The sequence below is a fragment of the Perognathus longimembris genome, chromosome 5 (genome assembly GCF_023159225.1).
Source record: "Perognathus longimembris pacificus isolate PPM17 chromosome 5, ASM2315922v1, whole genome shotgun sequence".
In the NCBI taxonomy this organism is placed as follows: domain Eukaryota; kingdom Metazoa; phylum Chordata; class Mammalia; order Rodentia; family Heteromyidae; genus Perognathus; species Perognathus longimembris.
The window spans coordinates 30,074,094-30,095,045 of NC_063165.1; the positions used below are offsets into that span (position 1 = coordinate 30,074,094).

Genomic DNA, 20,952 nt, shown 5'->3' on the forward strand with positions numbered 1-20,952 from the left:
TAATAAAATAAAATAGTAAAATGTGCCAGCTTGTTATTCTATTTCTTAAAAATACTTAATCACATTATATAGATCAACATATTTAGCTCATTACCAGAAACACACAGGCATATTGAAGCTATATAACATGTTGCTTTCTAGCATGTTGTTTCATTTTCGCTTTCTTTTCCTTTCTTATGAGGTATTTCAGAATTTTTTTTAATTTTATTTTTATCCAGGTTCAAGATAATTGGGAGTATATTATAGTGCAAGGGTATTGCAGTTCTTCCCTCACCTCTAAGGTGCTTAGCAAAAGAAACCAGATGCAAATATGAACAGCAGGCAGTATTAAGCAGCCAAATCCCTACAGAGCTGGTACATAGGGAAAATCCTAGCACCACTTCAGTGAGAGGTGACTTAGTCTGGCTAATGATCTGAATGCTTGCTAGACTGGAGTCTTGGGTTTTTGTTTTGTTTTGTTTTCCTGATATAAAAAAAAATTGCCTTGAAACAGTTTGAAGCTCACAGGCCTCCTGGGTATGATTTCATTTAGGCATATGCCACTAAGCTAGTTCAGTTTCAAAAAAAAAAATAATGTATCAGCTATTATCCCATTTGAGGTTTACTAGGAAACACAATGCTACCTCCATTTTTTCTCTTTTTCAATGCTTTTGTATAACAATGATTTTTCTTTAGGTTGCTTTCTGAAGAACCCTGAAAAGAAAAAAAATGGGATTGTCTTTAAGGTCTGACTTCGTATAGATGACATAGTCATTAAAAAAAAAAAAACATTTTGTCCTTATCTGAACTGATGAAAACCTTTTCCTGTAGTTTTTGTTTGTCTTCATAATTGTATAACATTCTGAATTATGGATCAGTTCTTCCTCCAAGAATGGTGGGTGTACAGAATCTACTTACCTAGAAACTCAGTGTGATTTTGAGTCAGAGTCCAGTCATTTTCAATTTTTGTGTCTGATTAGGTTTTCCAAACTTGACTTTATTATGTAATGGCTATTGTGTAATGATCTGTGTAAGATACCATAAATGGCTTAAAAAAACATTTCTATTATTTCTGTCTTCCATAATATGGAAGGAATATTTACTTTTATTTGAATACATATTCTACTGAAAAAAAATTTCAAACTGGCCTTCCTCTTCTCAGATGCTCAATAATTTCTACTATTGGTGCACAGACAGTATTGGCATTTTAATTAAATAAATATTAATTACACTTGCATGGTGTACATGTGCTACAGAGACCAGAGCAATTGGGAATGCTTAGAGATGCAATCAATCACCATCATAAATATTTCACAGGGTAAAGTTCTAAGTAGAAGGAACCAGTAATCAGTAAAGGCTACTACCATAGCACAGTTTTCTAAAGAAAACTGTTTTTGATTAAACAACCACCAAACTGAGAAATATATACTTATAGCAAATTTTTCATAAAAATAGCTATACCTTCAATGTCTACCTTAAGAAATTAACTGCATTTAGTACTCAAGATTTTAATTATATTGAGAGTTTTATTTATCATACTCTGAAACATTTACTAAGGGTAAATTTTAAAATTTCCTTTTTGCACGCATTCATAACCATTTTTCTACAGCTTTTAGATCATTTTAGCGGAACAGAAGGCATATACCTATCATTCTCTCAAAAATGATGTATCACTGTAAAAGCATTTTTCTGTATTTACTTTCCCCCAGAAAATGCTTAAGAAAATGATCTTGAATTCTAAGAACATTGGATTCTTTTTAAAAGAAAAAAAAGTTTTCAAAAGCATTCATCTGATATTTATCTTTATATTTCTAAAAGGTATAATTTGTTAAGCCAGGAATCAATGGCTCATGACTTGTAATCCTAACTACTTAGGAGGCTGAGATCTGAGGAGCCTGGTTCAAAGCCCATCCAGGCAGGAAAGTTCATGAGACTCTTATCTCCAACTAACAAAAAGCTGGAAATAGTGTTGTAATTCAAAGTGGTAGAGCACTAGCCTGAGCACAAAGCTCAGGAACAGTGCCCAGTAACTGAATTTAAGCCCCAGGACCAGAACAAAAACAACAAGAAGTATAATTTGTTGCTGTAGAAGAACTGGCAAAGTAAAACATAATCCTAGTGTTCCAAACCTTTCTTACTGCAGTTCGCCCTAGCTGGATTTAGTCTCCCTACAGAGATCGACACAAAGTCCTGGAGCTTTGAGGGAAATAGCCCCTCATAGGGAGCCCAACTCTGTGTTAAATTTAAAGAAATCTCAGGGCTAGAAGTGTCACCAAACTTCCTGCAGAAGAAATCTTTGGTTTCAGTGACTCTAGAAACAACAGCTTTTTTTTCCCAGTAGAAAATAGAATTACAGAAGAATCCAGTCTATAGTTCTTTATTGTAAGTATTCAGAAACTTTCTCAAAACAGCCATTAGTAATAGTTCGGGTCTTCAGTGCAGTGTAAGCAGATCCTTAAGTGTTAGTTAACTTAGTCTCAAGAAGTGTAGCTTTCATTTGTTAAAAAATTAAGATTTTCAGCCGAGTGCCAATGGCTCAAGCCTGTAGTCCTAGCTACTCAGGAAGTTGAGATCTGAGGATCACTGTTTGAAACAAACTCCTGGCAGAAAACTCGCCATGAAAATCTTATTTCCAATAAACTACTCGAAAACGGTGGAAGTGGCACTGTGGCTCTACTGACTCAAATGAGACTCAAGGACAGCGCCCAGGCCCTGAGCTCAAGCCCCAGGATGGGAATATTTTTTTAAATAAGATTTTCCAAATGCTAAATAAGATCACCAACAACCTTTTAATCTCTGACAGTCTTGTACACTTCACTGTTTCGATGACTCATTGAACAATCTGAAAGGGACAAATAGTCTATTTCATATTTGCCCATAATATTCTGTTATGACTTCCAAAAAAAGTTTGAGAACTATCTAAAGTATAAGATTTTAAGAAAATTTCTAACTTAAAATTAAACTAAGTATTAAATTATATAGCAAGTATCTTCTTTCTTATATCTTATTCATTACCTTATCTTCTTTTGCTATTATTTTATTACTTTCTTGACTTTGATTAATTTTTAATATATTATAACTTCTGTAGATTTTTTTAAAAGTCATTAAATGAGAAGCCAGACACTGGCATCACATGTGAAGCTCACCTCGGTAACCAATCCTATGCATGTGTGAGACTTAAGCCCTAGGGAAGGGGAGGGGAGGGGAGGGGAGGGGAGGGGAGGGGAGGGGAGGGGAGGGGAGGGGAGGGGAGGGGAGGGGAGGGGAGGGGAGGGGAGGGGAGGGGAGGGGAGGGGAGGGGAGGGGAGGGGAGGGGAGGGGAGGGGAGGGGAGGGGAGGGGAGGGGAGGGGAGGGGAGGGGAGGGGAGGGAAAGGGAAGGAAAGGAAAGGAAAGGAAGGAAAGGAAAGGAAAGGAAAGGAAAGGAAAGGAAAGGAAAGGAAAGGAAAGGAAAGGAAAGGAAAGGAAAGGAAAGGAAAGGAAAGGAAAGGAAAGGAAAGGAAGAGGGGAGAGAGGAGGAAAAATTAAACAAATGTTGCTTACTTATTACCACTTTGTCCTTTCTTCTATCTTTTCTTCTCTTCCTTGCTTTTCCCATGCAGATATGACCTTTATATGCACACCAGTAAAATACATCTTCACTGTTACAGTATCATGAATCTAAATATCCTAATTTATATTATCCAAAAAATGATCTTTTGTCTTTCCTTCCTCCTTCAACTCAAAATCTTATGTTTTCCAAACAGCTATACTGAATATTTAGAAGAAAGATTTCAAAAATTAATAGTGATTTAATATCCCATTTACTGGCATTCATTGCAGACCTTGCAAAATTTTGAGTCTGTTTCTTTTCAAAGTAAGAATACGTGACTAAATTTAATATGTACCATTTTTAGGAAATATTGAACAGTCTTATAAAAAATGTGTCACACGACATGGTCCAAGCAGTCCTATTTCATTGGCTAAGCTCAGGAATATCTCAATGTTTTCATAATGATTGTCCAATCCTTGTTTGTCTCATTAAACAAAAGATATGCATTGCCTGTTTAGATTCAGACACTATCAACACAATTGGAAAACTCATCAGATTCACCAAAAGTACAGCAACATGCCCCAAATGAACCTGATGTTGATTCTGAGCTACTAAAAATTGCAGTGTTGATAAGGAATGTAGTATGGTCTGTTTAGAATATCCAGCCAGGCTTTAGATAATAATTTCTGACAGAATCTAATTCCTTCTGCCTCTGGATGAAAATTATTGCAGTCACTTTTATATTTTTCTGTATATTTTAATATTTTTTCTCTTTCATTGTTAGATAAGGATATAACCTTATATAACTCATCTGCCAAAGGATGACAGCATATGAAGATCATAAAACCAAACTGTTTCAAAATTCTCTCTAGTTAATTATCACCCTTTCATCTCCTAAAACAACTAACCTCAATTAGTCTTTTAGACAAAACATCCATACGCTGTTCCCTGTCAGTCCTTAATTAAGGAATCACAAAGTAGATAGAAAACATAAATTTCCACAAAAGAAAGGTTTATGAAGATAAAGGTTAATGTATTTTTTTCTCAAGCTACTTCTAAAATACAGTTTTCATAAGTCACATGTCTGACAATGGGAGCTTCATTGTTTGGTTTGACAAAGCATCATGCTTGGGAGCTCATGGAATAAAAGAATTTCAAGAAACTTATTTCAACTGGATGAGAGACAGCAAATGTTCTCTAATGCTCAAAGCCAAGGGTCAGATAAGACAGGTCACAGAGGAGAGAGCTGAGAGCCAAGGTCATGGAGAGCCATAGGAGAATTTCAGATATGGAGGAGTAAGTACACAGGCCCGTTTCAGTGGGGTTCTTCTCACTGGAGTGAGAAGGATGGTTGCAGGAGGAAAAGATGAGGCAGAAACACCAGTGAGATGGCTGTGCAGTAATGAAAATGAGAAATATGTCATTTGGAAAGAAGATTGAAAATGGTCGTATTTATAATGTAGGAAGATGGCAGACACAGTATGACTTTAAGTGAATTTTGGGTACAGGGAACTCAGAGGCCCAGAGGTCTTGCTGCCTGGAAAGAGGAGAATTGGTGGTCCTCTTTGCAAAGGAGAGAAAATCCTGAAGAGTCACAGCCTATACAGAAATCTGGAGAGGAAGCTGCAGATGTTATAAACAACACAGAAAAGAGGGCTGTCAGTCTAATTAAGGCATGATGATGTGACTTGTCTTCTAGAGAGATGTTTTCTACAACTAGTGTGGTTCAGAAGCTACTGTGATAGAAACCTTAGTCTATGCTCTAAAGAATCATTTGCTACATAATACTGGCCCATTCTGCTCATCAATTTATGTGTGTGTGTAACTGTACTCCCATAATACATTTTTCTAAGACTTAAGTAAGCGATTCTTAAAACCAAACTTGTTATTGGCTTTTAGTAAGAACTCTAGTAGATATAGATATAGCTATAGATACATAGATACAATCTAAAATCCAAAGGCTCATAAAAATGGTCATATCTTTACCATATCACCTTGTTTTATTAAGCCAAAAAACCCTAAAGATTATTGTCTCCTCCTTCCCTGTCACCTCTAATCTCATTCCACTTCTGTATGTTCATTGGATCACTAAATCAGTCTGCTTTTTGTACACCATGACTGTTGCCTAAAAACAAGACAGTCTCCTTCCAGGATCATTACAAACCTCCTCTTCACTCCATATTGTGTATAAGGTCATCTTAAAGGCAAATCCAATATAATTTATCTGTTAAAAAACACTTTCCCACTTTACAGAATGTCTAATCTTAGGCCACGCAAAAATCAGGCATAACCTTAAGAAATATACATTTTTCCCCAGTATTGGAGATTAACTGCAAGACCTCAGCTTGTAAGCCCTCTTAAGTTTTCTCAGCTAGCAAGCCTCGATTCTCAGGCTGAATAGTCCTATTGTCTGCTAGCCTATGCCAGCCATTTTTAGCCTTTCAAATATTAAAAACCTTGAAGTGGATGAGGGGGAATGACTTTGTATGTTAATATAAGACTAAGTATAAGCTAATAAATTAGAAAAAAAGATGAATTAAGGACAAAATGAGGATAGATGGCTAGAAAATAGCATATATTAGAGGCTGGGAATATGGCCTAGTGGTAGAGTGCTTGCCACACATACATGAAGCCCGGGTTCAATTCCTTAGCACCACATATATGGAAAAAGCCAGAAGTGGCGCTGTGGCTCCAGTGGTAGAGTGCTAGCCTTGAGAACCAAAGAAGAAGAAGAAGAAGAAGAAGAAGAAGAAGAAGAAGAAGAAGAAGAAGAAGAAGAAGAAGAAGAAGAAGAAGAAGAAGAAGAGGAAGAAGAAGAGAGAAGAAGAAGAAACAGCCGCCAAGGACAGTGCTCAGGCCCTGAATTCAAGCCCCAGGACTGGCAGGGAAAAAAAAGTAGAAAGTAGTATATATTAATATTACTGTGAAAATTTAAAAGAAAGAATAAATGTGTCATGTTATAGTAGAATATTACTTAAATTTTCATTTACTTTAAAACATTTGACATACGTAGCTAGCACTAGCTAGCACTACATCTGTCAATATCCAGTAACTTTCTGACATTCAGATTAGGTTTTGATATACTCCAGCTAGATCACATAAAACTGCTTCTTGAACAGTGCATGCTCAAAATACATTTTCCTCTCCCAGGAGTCAATAGGTACTGTGGGGCTACTTTTGGTCTTGTTCAGACTCTGATATTTACTTCCATTTAGACTCTGTGTACTTATCACAAGGAGTTTCCATTCTTATCAATAATTTAACTTCTAATACTGAAATCGAAAAACCTGTATTACTTAATATGTTTTTTTTGTCTTCCAAAAGTAAAACTATAATCTTTGTGTATTTGTATTTAGGTCATTCTGTCCATCGAAGAAGGTTACAGACTACCAGCTCCCATGGGCTGCCCAGCGTCTTTACACCAGCTGATGCTCCATTGCTGGCAGAAGGAGAGAAATCACAGACCGAAATTTACTGACATTGTCAGCTTCCTTGACAAACTGATCCGAAATCCCAGTGCCCTTCACACCCTGGTGGAGGACATTCTTGTGTAAGATGCATAATTTTGATTTTTTTCCCCTTGACAATCATAATTTCTTTCAGGCTACAAACAAAAATAACTGGTACTGGACAGATTGCCTTTGTAACTGTCCAGTTGTTAATCTTATATAAACTGTATTTTATTTATCAACTAAATAGAAAAATGCTTAATATTTTTAAAATGCAGACTTTTTAAACAAGAAAACATCTTCTTTTGTTTTCCCTGTAGATATTAGTTATCAATTACTTCATTTATGTTTTACCCTATGACACTTTGAAGTTTATATATTTTTCTTTGCTGATCCTTATAAGTAAAATTTGTGTGTGTGTGTGTGTGTGTGTGTGTGTGTGTGTGTGTGTGTGAAAGAGACGGGGGGGGGGGAGAGAGAGCACATGTATGCATGGTCCCTTAATTTTCTTGTATGTTCTGTGCTCTGACCCTCTATTTGAAATGGCAAAGAAGACAAAGGTAATTTGTGAATCAGCCAGGAGGAAGTATGCTTCCTGCTGATATGATCACACCTAGCTGTGGGTACTTTCCTCTTCTAAAACTAGAATCAGACAGATGACAAGACAAGAAAATGAAGGCACTCATACACCATTTCATAAAACTCAGGAGAACTGAGATCTACTAACCTCTCTCTGAAAAGCAATTATCAGGAGAAGAGTCAAAGAAAAAAGATTGCTATCTATGTCTAGAAATATTACATTTAAAATATCGTTAAGTTGAAAGTACATATCTTCTTTTAGGCAAAATTGGAATTAACTAATATCATCCCAGAACTCAATTTACTGACTCAGGGAATGACTAAGAGGATATACAGACATTCAACTTTAGGTCATAGGTTAAGTCAGTGCGGAGTTTTAGTGACAAGGAGATTGAGGTTCTTCAAGGACTATTTAAAACAAGCCTGTGTTCATAGCAGAGCATATAAGAATTCACCTTTAAATCACTAATTGGCAGCCTCAGTAAAATGAAGCCAAGCATGAAATAGCTAGAGATTAAACTATTACTCTAGGCCATCTTCCCTAAAGCAATCCAACACAGAACGCAGTATGGGGGTAGGGGGCAGAAGAGAATGGCACTTTAGAATTTATCAATAAAATAATAGACAGCCATTGAAGGATTCTAAGCAAGAAAATGACATGATCATGCAAGATCACTCTACAGTTAACTCAGGCTGTGAATGTAAAACTGTTTCCAGAAACAAGCCTGGAAAAAGTTATAGTTGTATGGGTCTTTTTCAGTTTTGTTTTTTCTTTTAGCAAGCCTGGCTTGAAGATAAGGGCTTAAGTTATAAAATGACAACAATGTTGGGGTCAGAAGATAAGAGAATGGATTGGGCAGGCAGAAGAAAAAGAATACAATATGTCTTGGGCAATGGTAGAATATTGAAGGGAAGGAAAAGGAGAGAAAAGAACCAAGAATATGTGTCAGGTTTCTTTCTTAGGCATGCCAGCCAATGGTTTCATCACTGAGAAAGGAAGACTGGCATGTTTTGGAGTAAAATAGAAACTATTTTGAGCATGAAAGTCAAAGTTGCCTGAGGGACTGTTAATTAGAAATATCCAATAGATAGATGGGCTTATAGGTTGAACCTTGGTAACAATAGATCTGGGCTCAAGATGTAAATTTGAACATCAACAACATAGAGATTGTAGCAACTAGCATCATCAAGATACCCTATAAAGAATATAAAGAGTGGAATAAAGCAAAGGAAAGAATGTGACCCTCTAGTACACCAAGATTTAAAACATGAGCTTTCAAATGATTAAGAAAGAAGAGCCAACCTAGTAATGAGGCCAATAGAAAAGAGTGCGATGGATAATAATGGCCCATGCTTCACAAAGCTTAAGTAATACAAAGTAAACTATGTCCATTAGATTTACCAGTGAACTACTTTCAAGTACATTTTCAATAAGCTGCAAAAGATGGCTTGCAGTACAGAGAAAGTGAATTAGATATCAGAAAAAACTATCCATAGAACTTCTTTTGTGTCCAGACACCTGTACCCAACAGCAAAGAAATATAAAGGAAAATTTTCTTTATTTTTAGATATATTTTAAAGAGACTTGGGCATGCTTTAGTTCTAATGAAAAGGGACCACAAAGTGAATCTGTATTCATGAAATAGGATGTTGCCTTAATAAACTGAAATAACTCAGTCTCCTTATAAATATGCTCTCCAAGAACCATCAGACTCACCACAATAGACAGGAAGATAATTGTCTCAACAAGGCAAAATCTATTTTTGCAGAAGGGTGTTCTATCAGCCAAAAATCTGGCAAACAAGCACATAGAGCAGGCAATCTTCTCAGGTAAAGCAGCAAGCCCTGCCCCTCTGCTCAGTTTGGTTTAGCTCAGGTTCAGAATCTGCTCTTGATGGGCTAGTTTGAACAGTGTACAGTTTACATAAGATTAACAGTACACAAGTAATCTCTAAATATACCCACACCCTCTGCTTTTTCTTGAACAATCTGGGGTGTGTCTTAATTCTATCTTGACAAGAAACCAATTTAAGACAAAACCTTACATTTAAAAAATCCTTCCTTAACCCAAAGCAGTTCCTCTTTTCCTAAACAATAGCCAAGCCACCAGGCCAATGTAGGAACTTTTAAGCAATACACTTAGAAAAGACAGTTTTTCCAACAGTCCAGACTTCTTGTGGTGGTGTACGGCTTATATACTTCAGGGCCAAAGCCTATCAAACAAAGCTGTCCACTGTGCTTGGCTCTACCCTTCTTTTTGAACAAAAGAATACAACACAATTCCTTAAAAGTATTTTTGAGATTGTATATGATCACTATATCTGGAAAAGATTAACAAAGAATCTTAAGATGAGAAAATGTCAAAAATCAACAAGGACCAAAAGGTCTGGATGTGGGATCGTGTGTGTGTGTGGGGGGGGGGGGGTGGTCCTGATTTAGTGAGGTGTGCAGGAATCCAGTGGAATACCATACTTGGTGATAGCCTTGCCATATGCAAGATATGAGGTGTGTGCTTTATATATAAGACGGACAGCTTGATTTAGTTCTCAAGTCTAATCTCTTGGAAACCAAATGGAAGTTTTGTGACTGATTTGCTATCCTTGTTTCTGACAAAGATGTATGTGCTACTCCTTTTTGTTCTTACTACACTTTTCCCCCCGGATGAAACAATGGAGCAGTTAAGAAGATTGTGCCTGAACCTTATTGGTATTCTTATATTCACAGCAGATACAACAGGTGCCCTTGTCACCTATTTACCCCAGTACTGCCCAAAGAGTGCCAGAGAACTGAGGCTGTTTAGGACATAGTGGGGTAGTAAAGTAAAGGATAAAAATATCAACTAAGGAATGCTTTATTTTTATGCTTGCAAAACTGTGACTAATCTCTCCATGAGACAAAGAAAGCCTCTCGATCTTCCTTGGTCCCAAGGCAAGATATCTGTCCCAGAGTGATAGTGAATTAAGGAAATTCAGCATAGGGTGGAATTACCAACTTCCCTCTTAGGTGTTATTCAGTCATGTAAAGGATCCTGAATGTATAACCCACTGTCACTTTAATTAGACTCTGTTTCTCCAGTATCGGCAAACTCCCAGCTTTCTCTCACATCTATACTAACATCAGTCTCTCATCCACAAGGTTCCTGTGGCTTTTATTCCACTCTAATTACTTTTTTCTCAAGACTTCACCTGAGATTTTACCCTTTCTCTTGACAGAATAGTAAGTGTGGAAGAAATTAAGGTGACAAAAACCGAACAAGGAAGGCCATGAAGCCCACGGTTTAATAATTTTACAGTAATATGTTAGAAAGTCACACACTTTATATCTGTAGTCTTTCCTTTCAAATGTCAGAGAACCTAACAGGAAAAATACTGATCAGAGGCAGAGCAGCAAACAATGCAATAATTTATGTCTGTCCCTATCCTGTGGTAACATTCAGAGCTCTTTGTAGCATCAAGTGTGTTTGTTTCCTTCCTACTTAAGAAAGTAAACAGATATCTAAGTAACATGATACTATAAATACAACATTATATTGAATTAATTGTAAAAATTATTTTCAAAGCTATCATCTTGGCATAAGCATTGATCTTTCACAGCAGCAATTTCAAAGTGCCCTCCATTCATTTTACAATCATGCCTTAGAATCACCTTCTAAAGAATTATTTGTATCTTTTACATGGTTCACAGCCTCTGGTAGAAAAAGGGTTGCTTGAAGTCATGGTTGTGTGTGGAACATCATGGGGAGTGGTAACTAAATGTGTTTTGTATCCCTGCCTTTGCTCCTCTGCATCAACTCAGGCTCAGCCTTGTAACTACTCTCAAATCCAAGTCAGTATATACCCAGGGAGCTCTGGGTTGTTTCTGGGGACCTTTAGTTCAACTGAACAAGTGAAGCCAAGTACCTTATGATTTCTTTCATCCAGCCCTATTTACCTCCCCCTTCTCACTTACATTGCCCTATAAATTCCTGTTCCATCCTCTGCAGCATTCACTTCTGATTCTTCCATGCTCTGAAGCCTAGTGAGTGGACAAGATATAGTGAGCTGAATAATGCCCTTTAGGAAGACCTGTAATGTATGGAAAAAGTAATACTTCTAGTCAGCCTCCAGATCCCCAACATATTGACAAAGAATCTTTTTGACTATCCATTTGAAGGTGGTATCCAGGAATGGTCAACAAGTTCCCAAATGTCATTGCCTACCTGTAATAGTCACTGCTTTTCAGATAACATGGCTTGCCCTAACCAAGGTACCTTATCAATATTCTCACCACCTATTGGGCCATATTTAAAGATACTTAAATTTTTTTAGTTATTTGGTATTTATAAGTACTTTCCTTACTTCCTCTATAATTGTATTTTCTAGCACTTGGTGTCCAAAAATTTATAAATATTATTCTTTTTTTTTTTTTTTTTTTTTTGGCCAGTCCTGGGCCTTGGACTCAGGGCCTAAGCACTGTCCCTGGCTTCTTCCCGCTCAAGGCTAGCACTCTGCCACTTGAGCCACAGCGCCGCTTCTGGCCGTTTTCTGTATATGTGGTGCTGGGGAATCGAACCTAGGGCCTCGTGTATCCGAGGCAGGCACTCTTGCCACTAGGCTATATCCCCAGCCCCCAATACATTTTTATTTTATCAAACCTATATTAATTTAAATCTAGAATAGTTTTTCTTTTTTTTTCTTTTTTTTTTTTTTTGGCCAGTCCTGGGCCTTGGACTCAGGGCCTGAGCACTGTCCCTGGCTTCTTCCCGCTCAAGGCTAGCACTCTGCCACTTGAGCCACAGCGCCGCTTCTGGCCGTTTTCTGTATATGTGGTGCTGGGGAATCGAACCTAGGGCCTCGTGTATCCGAGGCAGGCACTCTTGCCACTACTAGGCTATATCCCCAGCCCCAAAAATTTATAAATATTAAAGGAAAATAAAAGCTCATAACAATGCCATCATTAAGAACCTCTGCCTTAGAAACCCATGTGCAACATGCTAATCCATGCATATAGGTAATCATTTGCTGGTAGTTTTATCTTGTGGGTGTAATAACTTTCAACAGTTTGATGTAAAACTTTCCATTTATTGTGACACAATCTTGCACAATGCTGCCTAGGCAATATACAATCAACACTTTCTAAATTGCCTACCAAGTCATGGACAACTTGTTTTATTTTGATGTTTGTTGCTAACACTGTTGGCTTTTATGACAAAGAATAAATGTCTGGCCCAGATTAGCATTAAAATTTACTGATATTCAAAGTTTTATTAAAGGGGCTGGGGATATAGCCTAGTGGCAAGAGTGCCTGCCTCGGATACACGAGGCCCTAGGTTCGATTCCCCAGCACCACATATACAGAAAACGGCCAGAAGCGGCGCTGTGGCTCAAGTGGCAGAGTGCTAGCCTTGAGCGGGAAGAAGCCAGGGACAGTGCTCAGGCCCTGAGTCCAAGGCCCAGGACTGGCCAAAAAAAAAAAAAAAAAAAAAAAAAACAAAGTTTTTTTAAAGGAAAAGTAACTATGAAACTTGGATCAAACAATGCTCATTAAAACATCTAAATTGAATTTACCCTAACTGCTAGAATGAATTACATCACTAATGTAAATATCTGTAGTAATATTGAAACAAATTCTAAAGCGTATTCTGGACAATATCAATTATTGATGCATGTGTTCTTCATGCCAATCATTGTATTACTAGGCACTTATAGCAGTTGTGTCTTTTATCATCACTATTATAGTCCCCACCCTTCATATAAAAGAATGAAGTCTTAAAGAGGGCAAATGTGTTGATGGTAGCAGCAAGTAACCAATAGCACATTAGGGCTGAGATTCATTACTAGTGTAGAATTGCAGTGAATGACAAGATGTTTCCTAGTACAACATTATTTGAGAAGTAAAATTATATGTTAGTAGCATTTTTACATTTCCAGTTAGATTTTTCTCTAGGCTAAAAATGACTTCATGGATGGAGAAGATTAGAAATCCCTAAAAAATTTTTAGTGTCGCAACAGCATGTAGGCTGTCCCTCACCAGAGGAATAAGTAGCAAATATCTAGTTCAAATATTCCCCAAGCATCCTTCTGAAATGCTCAGCCACTTGAAGAATATTAGGTGCGGGGGTGGGGGGGGAGAAGGGGGAGAAAGTAATAACTACAACAATACAAAGAAATGGGGATATATAGCAGGAACATAGTTCCAGAACTACATCCTCAGGCATTCTGTACATTGAAGTTTGTTTCTTTCTTTTATGATGCTGACAGACATGTTTTTTACTTTTTTGTTTTGGTTTGGTTTCCTCTTGGTATGGAAGGCAATATTAACCAGCACAACAGTCTTTTCCACTAAGGTCAATACGGACCACATTTTGTTTTTGGTTTTGCATTGCTAGTGGTCAAATTCATGATGACATTTTGACAGCCACTTTCAATGCATTGCACTTAGCATATGGTATGAAATCTATTTTCTGATCCTGGATTATTTCCTCACAAAAATAGGCTCTTTCAGACCTTTTTCACTGATCTATTATTCTGGTTCTGTGGACCATGTGCTGAGTGCTCCATTCTAAATTTCAGTATTATTCTTGTTTTACATCCTCTCCAAATGTTTAAGCAAATCTACAATTTTTAAATATACTTTTAAATTTTAAGTTTCAGCCCTTAATTCTTTCTGCCAGTTATCAGTCTATATATTTGTATGTATGTGTGTATATATGTAATATGCATATATATACACAATATTCATAGCAATAAAAACTGAAAATAAAAATATAACAGAAATAATTCATGCTTCCAACTTAACACTGAGTTTATTTTGAACAAATATTGTTAACCAGTATGAACTTTCACAAGATAGATGGCATGTTTTTATACATTTGAGAATGTTTAGCATTTTGAGTCCAATTATGCTTTCATTTTTTAATTTATGTTCAAGTTGAATATTGAGTTTGTCTCCCTTATCTGATTAAGTAAATTTTTCATTCAATGACTAGATAGGTAATATTTTACTAGAATACTACATGGATTAACTAAGTGTTGTAAAAGGGTGAGATGAGCAACTCTTACTACATAAGCAGTAATGTGGAATATGGTGAACGTTGTTGTGATGGTTCTAGGTCTGATTATACCTGCATAGGCAATTTAACAATGAGTCATCTGACTCTACTTATACTTCTTACTTCCCCCACTCGAAAATATAGAATAAATAAACATTTTTGCTATGTAAGAAATAAGTTAAGGGGCTGTGGATATAGCCTAGTGGCAAGAGTGCTTGACTCGTATACATGAAGCCCTGGGTTCGATTCCCCAGCACCACATATACAGAAAATGGCCAGAAGTGGCGCTGTGGCTCAGGTGGCAGAGTGCTAGCCTTGAGCAAAAGGAAGCCAGGGACAGTGCTCAGGCCCTGAGTCCGAGCCCCAGGACTGGCAAAAAAAAAAAAAAAAGAAGTTAAACAGAATAGTTATGCATAAGTTAACCTCTATCAACAAACACTCTTCTAGATTTATTTTTACAATAGAATTTAGTGAAAACATATCATTCATCATTAATCAACCATTATCTCATGGATGGGAATTTTCTACAGAGAATTCCAAATTCAACTCTAAATTATCCTTTGATTCATGGCTTCCTATAATGCTTCTAGCATATGTGCATGCCTGCAGAAAATGGAAAGTTATAAAAATACAGTTTCTAGCATCATGGAGTTCTATCTTACTTAAATATATATTCCATTTTGCAGATATTTTCCCAAGAAAGTGATTCAACTAAAACAAAAGGATACATACTCTAAGACCACACAATTATCTGTAACGCAAGTATGTCTTTAGCAACTTCAGTCTAGTTTTAGGGTATAAACAACTTGTTAGGCAGCTTATACAATATTTTTACTTGTTTGAGTATGGAAACTGTTAAAACATTAAAATATAATTACATAAAATAAAGGCATTATAAAACAATGTACTCTACATGGCTGGTTTTGCTAAACATATAGAAAATAAAAGATAGAGTTGTTTTTTTCTTAAGTTATGTTAGAATAATAAGAGGAGAAAAGCCTTAATGCACTTGATGAATTCATGGTAAAGGAGAGTTTTCCTTGCAATAATGTTTTGGAGTTTTTATGTTTGTTTGTTGTTGTTGTTGCTGTTTTTGAGTTGTGAGGCTTGAACTCAGGGCCTGGGCACTGTCCTTGAGATTTCTCGCAAGTCTAGCGTTCTACCACTTGGAACCACTTCCAGTTTTCTGATGGTCTAAGATTCTCTTTTTCTGAGAGTTTCTTGGGGACTTCCATGCCTGGGCTGGCTTTGAACTATGATCCTTAGATCTCAGCCTCTTGAGTAGCCAGGATTACAGGCATGAGCTACCAGTGCCCAGTTGCAATAATTTTTTTTAAAACAACTTTTCTTGAATCACTTTAAGTATATTGCTTTGCAGGTCACATAGATCACATTTCCTGGTTTATATATACATGATTAGCATAAATTATGGAAAACATAGTGTTTTGTGACATGATAATGAAATATAAAATCTTGAAGTTAAAAGTCCTAATTTTTAGAGGCAATGTTGATATATCTATTAACAGCCTAAGAGCCTTTTAAATTAAAAGGTTTATTATTGTGAACTCAAAGGACTCATTAAAATAGAAATTTCTTGGCTCTATCGGCATTACTCATTTTTATATACTGGGATGTATCAAGACTATGTTTTCACTACTTAAGCCGTAATATTATCATACGTATACTCTAGCCCTTTCTCTAGTCTAAATAGACTATGGTTTACACGCAAAATTCCCTAAACTCTAGCCCCTCCTTATTTTTCTGAGAAGAAAGTAGACCCTTGACCTTCTATTTTACAATATTCTGTTTTTAATATATGAGGTGCTGGTTTTGCTGTGAAGGCATTTCTCAGATAAGCAGCCCCCACTAGTCATTAAATAACAAAGATTTCTCTATGCTCAGCAAATAGCAGACTGAGTTTATCATTGCCATTGTTTGATAAGAAAGGGCATTTATTGTTTATTACATAATGTTCCAGTGAATTCATGTGAGGATGATGGTACCCAGCCCGGGGAAGCCAGAAACCGGCAGCATTTTTCAACTTGGCAATGAGATAAGGTGAAAGAAAAGTTATTGCGCAGTGGCTTTGAACAATGAGGGGAACATGACCTTACTAAATCAACTGCCAGTGCCACCATAGAAAGGCCAAAGAGTAACTAGGTTACTAAAGATGTGTGCAGAGAAAGGGAATGATGGTATCGAAACATTCTGGAAGTAGTGGTGTGTGCTTTTCAACAGGGAAATAGGCTGTCTCAATCATTTCATTTAGAGAATGTCCTTCCACTACCTTTCTATATTAAGGACATAAAATTAGAAAATTACATGTCCCCTCACCAAGTATATGAAATTGTGAGAGCTCAGGAGTTATTCTTGCATTACAATAGAAAGGTAGCGTCTTCTGATGCAATCTATACGTTAAGAACAGCATAGCATCTGAAAGTCACTTAAATACTTTAATGTTGTTCGTTTTCAACCAACTTCTTTGACCAGTAATTGAACCTGTGAGAATCACACCTTTTTGAAATAGGAAATTCAATTTTCTATTGTTTGGTTTTATTTATGCAAAATATGTTCACTTTTGCTAGTAATCAATGGAAAGTGTATGATGTTCAGCAGCATTTATTGAAATATGTGCAACAGAAACTGACAAAAAATGAAAGAACAATTTGCAGAAGCTATTTTTGTATTCCCTTATAAATTCTCATACCACATTATTATTAGTACTGCTATAATTTGAAAACCTGATGAACGGTTTGTCATAGAGATTTTTTTTGCAATTCATACATAAATTTTTAGATAATATTTTAGATAACTTTTAGATAATATTTGTTAACATAAGCCCTTCTAAGGAAACTTCAAAGAAGCAGAGAGATAATTCAATGTTTTCTTGATAGAAATGATGATAGTCTTTCACATTTTGTACAAGGCTAATTTTTGTTCTAGTTCAAATTATGAGTCACTCTGATATTAGCTAGAATAAAAAGCCCATAGTCAAACAGGATTGTGATTTGTATTATAGGAGAAAAGAATATTACGACCTCAAAAATAGGACCTTCAGCATCAACTAGAGTCATAGTAAGAAAAAAAGAATTCAAGTCACTGTTCAGGATAACTAGAGACAATATGGAGTACAATGTAACCACAATAATTTACAGCTAATGTCTATGTGTTTTCCCCTTATTTGCTGTAACTTCTACTTGACATGAACCCATGTTTAAAAAGTGGGACTGGGGAGGATTCCATGTAGCCAGTAAAAAAAAAAAATAACATCGTGAATTATTTAATAGGAAATCTGTCCTGAATTCCAAGAAAGCAACTTTCAGACTTTAGGAAATGATTGATGTACTCTTGCTATTAAAACTCAGCTCTTGGGCTGGGGATATGGCCTAGTGGCAAGAGAGCTAGCCTCGTATACATGAGGCCCTGGGTTTGATTCCCCAGCACCACATATACAGAAAACGGCCAGAAGTAGCGCTGTGGCTCAGGTTGGCAGAGTGCTAGCCTTGAGCAAAAGGAAGCCAGGGACAGTGCTCAGGCCCTGAGTCCAAGGCCCAGGACTGGCCAAAAAAAAAAAAAAAAACACAAAAACTCAGCTCTTTATAATGTAATGCATTTTAGAGTAATTTTAATTTATTGAGTTTCCATTCAATATGACAGCGTGGGAACACAATGAATATAAATCTATGTTATTCCTTCCACCATTCTAGGAATAATTTTGACTGTTAGGAACTTTCCATTTTTGCCTTGCTTTTGATATTTTTATCTAGACAATTACCAGGGTTGTATAGAATGTTTAGTCCCTCTGCTTCAAGCTGGAAGAATCCTTATATCATGTGGTTTAATCAACTGTTTTCAACATATTAGTAGTTTCTATTTACAGCTGAAATAGTTAACATGTATGGCAAAAGCATCATGATGAGATATTTTGAATATAAATGTCTATTGAATGGCAGCAAAAATAATTCTTTAGCAAATAACAAGTTCTTGTTAGATGTTTAATGACACATAAGTAGGGCATGATCAATGACTTGACCATAAGTAGGAGCATTATTTCAACAGCTGTGGGAAAACTTAAAAGAACATAGATTCAATGGCAAGTAAAAACAAAAGCAGAAAACTAAATCAAATGACTGATTTGATAAGTAAAATATTAATCACCGATTTAAATAAAAGGTATAATCAAGCATTTCTTTAAATGGAGAATAAAATGTCAGCTGTAAAAATATTACAAAGAAAGAATATTGAATAACTCTTGCTTTTTCTGGTTTTAAAGTTCTCTCTATGTGTCTCTCTGTCTCTGTCGCTGTGTGTGTGTGTGTGTCTGTGTGTCTGTCTGTCTGTCTCCTCTCTTTTCCTCCTTGTAGAATGCCAGAGTCCCCCAGTGAAGTTTCTGAATATCCTTTGTTTGTCACAGTTGGTGACTGGCTGGACTCTATAAAGATGGGGCAATATACAAATAATTTCATGGCTGCAGGTTTCACAACTTTTGACATGATTTCAAGAATGAGCATTGAGTAAGTAGTAATAGGGTATTTACTATAATTTAGATGCTCTGCTCAGGGAATTATAGACTTAAATACAAAATATTTTTTAAAAATACCTTTCCTAAGGCAAATATGTCATTTCCATCTTCGGTGACTATCATTCTAGTGGAAGTTGGACATTACTTTTAAAACTATTATAATGAATATGTTTAGTGAAAATAGCTTTTTCAAACATTTTGAATGTTTCTAGAATGCATATCTCTCTTGTTCATATAGTACACTTTATATCATCACAGGTTTACCTTAGTAAGTTATTTGTCATTCGTGTGTACTATATTGCATAACTGACTCTTATTGCCTTCATCAAATTAATGTAATATTATTGTATCACTTTAGAGCTCCTTCTACATGTTATAATTACAAGCTACCTTCCATTATCTCAGATAGTCTTTGCTATGGCTGAACAAATTTAAACACATGGATTAAAATTCTAAAAATAATTTTATCAAGTCATGTAAAATTATCATTACTACAAAACATTGATAACAATTCCACATGTTTTGATATCATGGAACTTTTTATGATATTGAATAATATTAGAACTCAAGTTGTATCCACGTTATTACTTCTACACTGATGCTTTGTGCTACTTCTATTATTAAATTATTCCACTACTGCCTTTAGGCCTACAAAATGTTTGAACAATATACTGTTATCTGGATGTGGATTTTTTTTTGTTGTATCATTGAATTTGAGATTAATTTGGTGGGTTCTATGGAGCGAGAGAGAAGAAAAATGGAACAAACTTACCAATCAATTGTATTCCATTGAATACCTAAGCTATGTAGTTTTGGACAAATGGTACATGTTAAATACTTAACAAAGTTAAGCAATTATAGTAACTTTAGTTTCTCTCTCTTTCTCTCAGTGATATTAGGAGAATTGGAGTCATACTCATTGGACATCAGAGACGAATAGTCAGCAGCATACAGACTTTACGTTTACACATGATGCACATACAAGAGAAAGGATTTCATGTATGAAAACACTTTTTAAAAAAAACCTGTGTTTTGTGCCTCAATATTTCTAAATGAAAGATATCCTCTCTACCACCCTCTCTTGATTCTCAAACATCCCTCTGTGAACCACGATTCCTATTCAGACTGTGGCTGCTCAGCTTGTGTTTATGCTTCTGACCTGGATTTCACAATCATGCTACATAGGCCTTCTCTGATGAGCCTGCAGATAAAAGCTTGACCCACTGCAGATTATCTCTACACAATGATACATAACTCAGCATGGATGTGCTACTTTGTATAGAAGTATTGGAAAGTGTACATGGACTAAACCTAAAGAAATCTGTCCAGGTGTTTCATCCTTAATGATGTATGTAGTTTGATGGTAGATGAGAAATAGCTGACCTTACTTTCATGTTTTGTGACCTTCCAAATTGACCTTTTTTAAAAAAAAAATCAAGTCTATGGATTATATAGTTGGTTTTCCCTTTCTTTGTTTTTTTGTTTTTGTTTTTGGCAATTTAACTGCTACCACCTGTTAGACTGATTGCAGAAATGAGCAATGATTCTACGTGGTACATTCTTGTCTGGTGTGACTAAGGTGAGAAGAGAGTTATTGGGGAGGGTAAAGGAGGAAAAGATTGTGCTTTTTAAATAAGTGGTAGTAGAGGGTCCTCCCTTCTAGTTTTCTTTATACTGACTGTAGTATATTTCTCTATGTTACAAAGATCACTCCTGGAAGATTAAGAGTGGATCAGTTGTGCTAATGGCTTTTACAGACAAGCATGAAAGCAATTTCTGTTCATTTGAGTCATCTTCATAATTCTGAAAAAGTAATTAACAATACTGAGGAAACTAATTCTTCTCAGTAAAACTATATTGAAT

The 20,952-nt window shown here is 36.1% G+C and overlaps 1 protein-coding gene across 2 annotated transcripts in view; it reads left to right on the top strand.

Moving 5' to 3' along the window:
• The window catches only part of Epha6 (EPH receptor A6), a 711,982-nt gene extending 691,488 nt beyond the window's left edge, over positions 1–20,494 (top strand). The window contains exons 16-18 of one of the 2 annotated variants that reach the window (XM_048346467.1): positions 6,866–7,059; positions 18,932–19,081; positions 19,980–20,494. In XM_048346467.1, the coding sequence (XP_048202424.1) occupies positions 6,866–7,059; positions 18,932–19,081; positions 19,980–20,094 (459 nt within the window). In that variant the 3' untranslated portion in view covers positions 20,095–20,494. The remainder of the gene's footprint in view (positions 1–6,865; positions 7,060–18,931; positions 19,082–19,979) is intronic. The other variant, XM_048346468.1, reaches the window with a different exon arrangement.
• Positions 20,495–20,952: the final 458 nt, after the last annotated feature.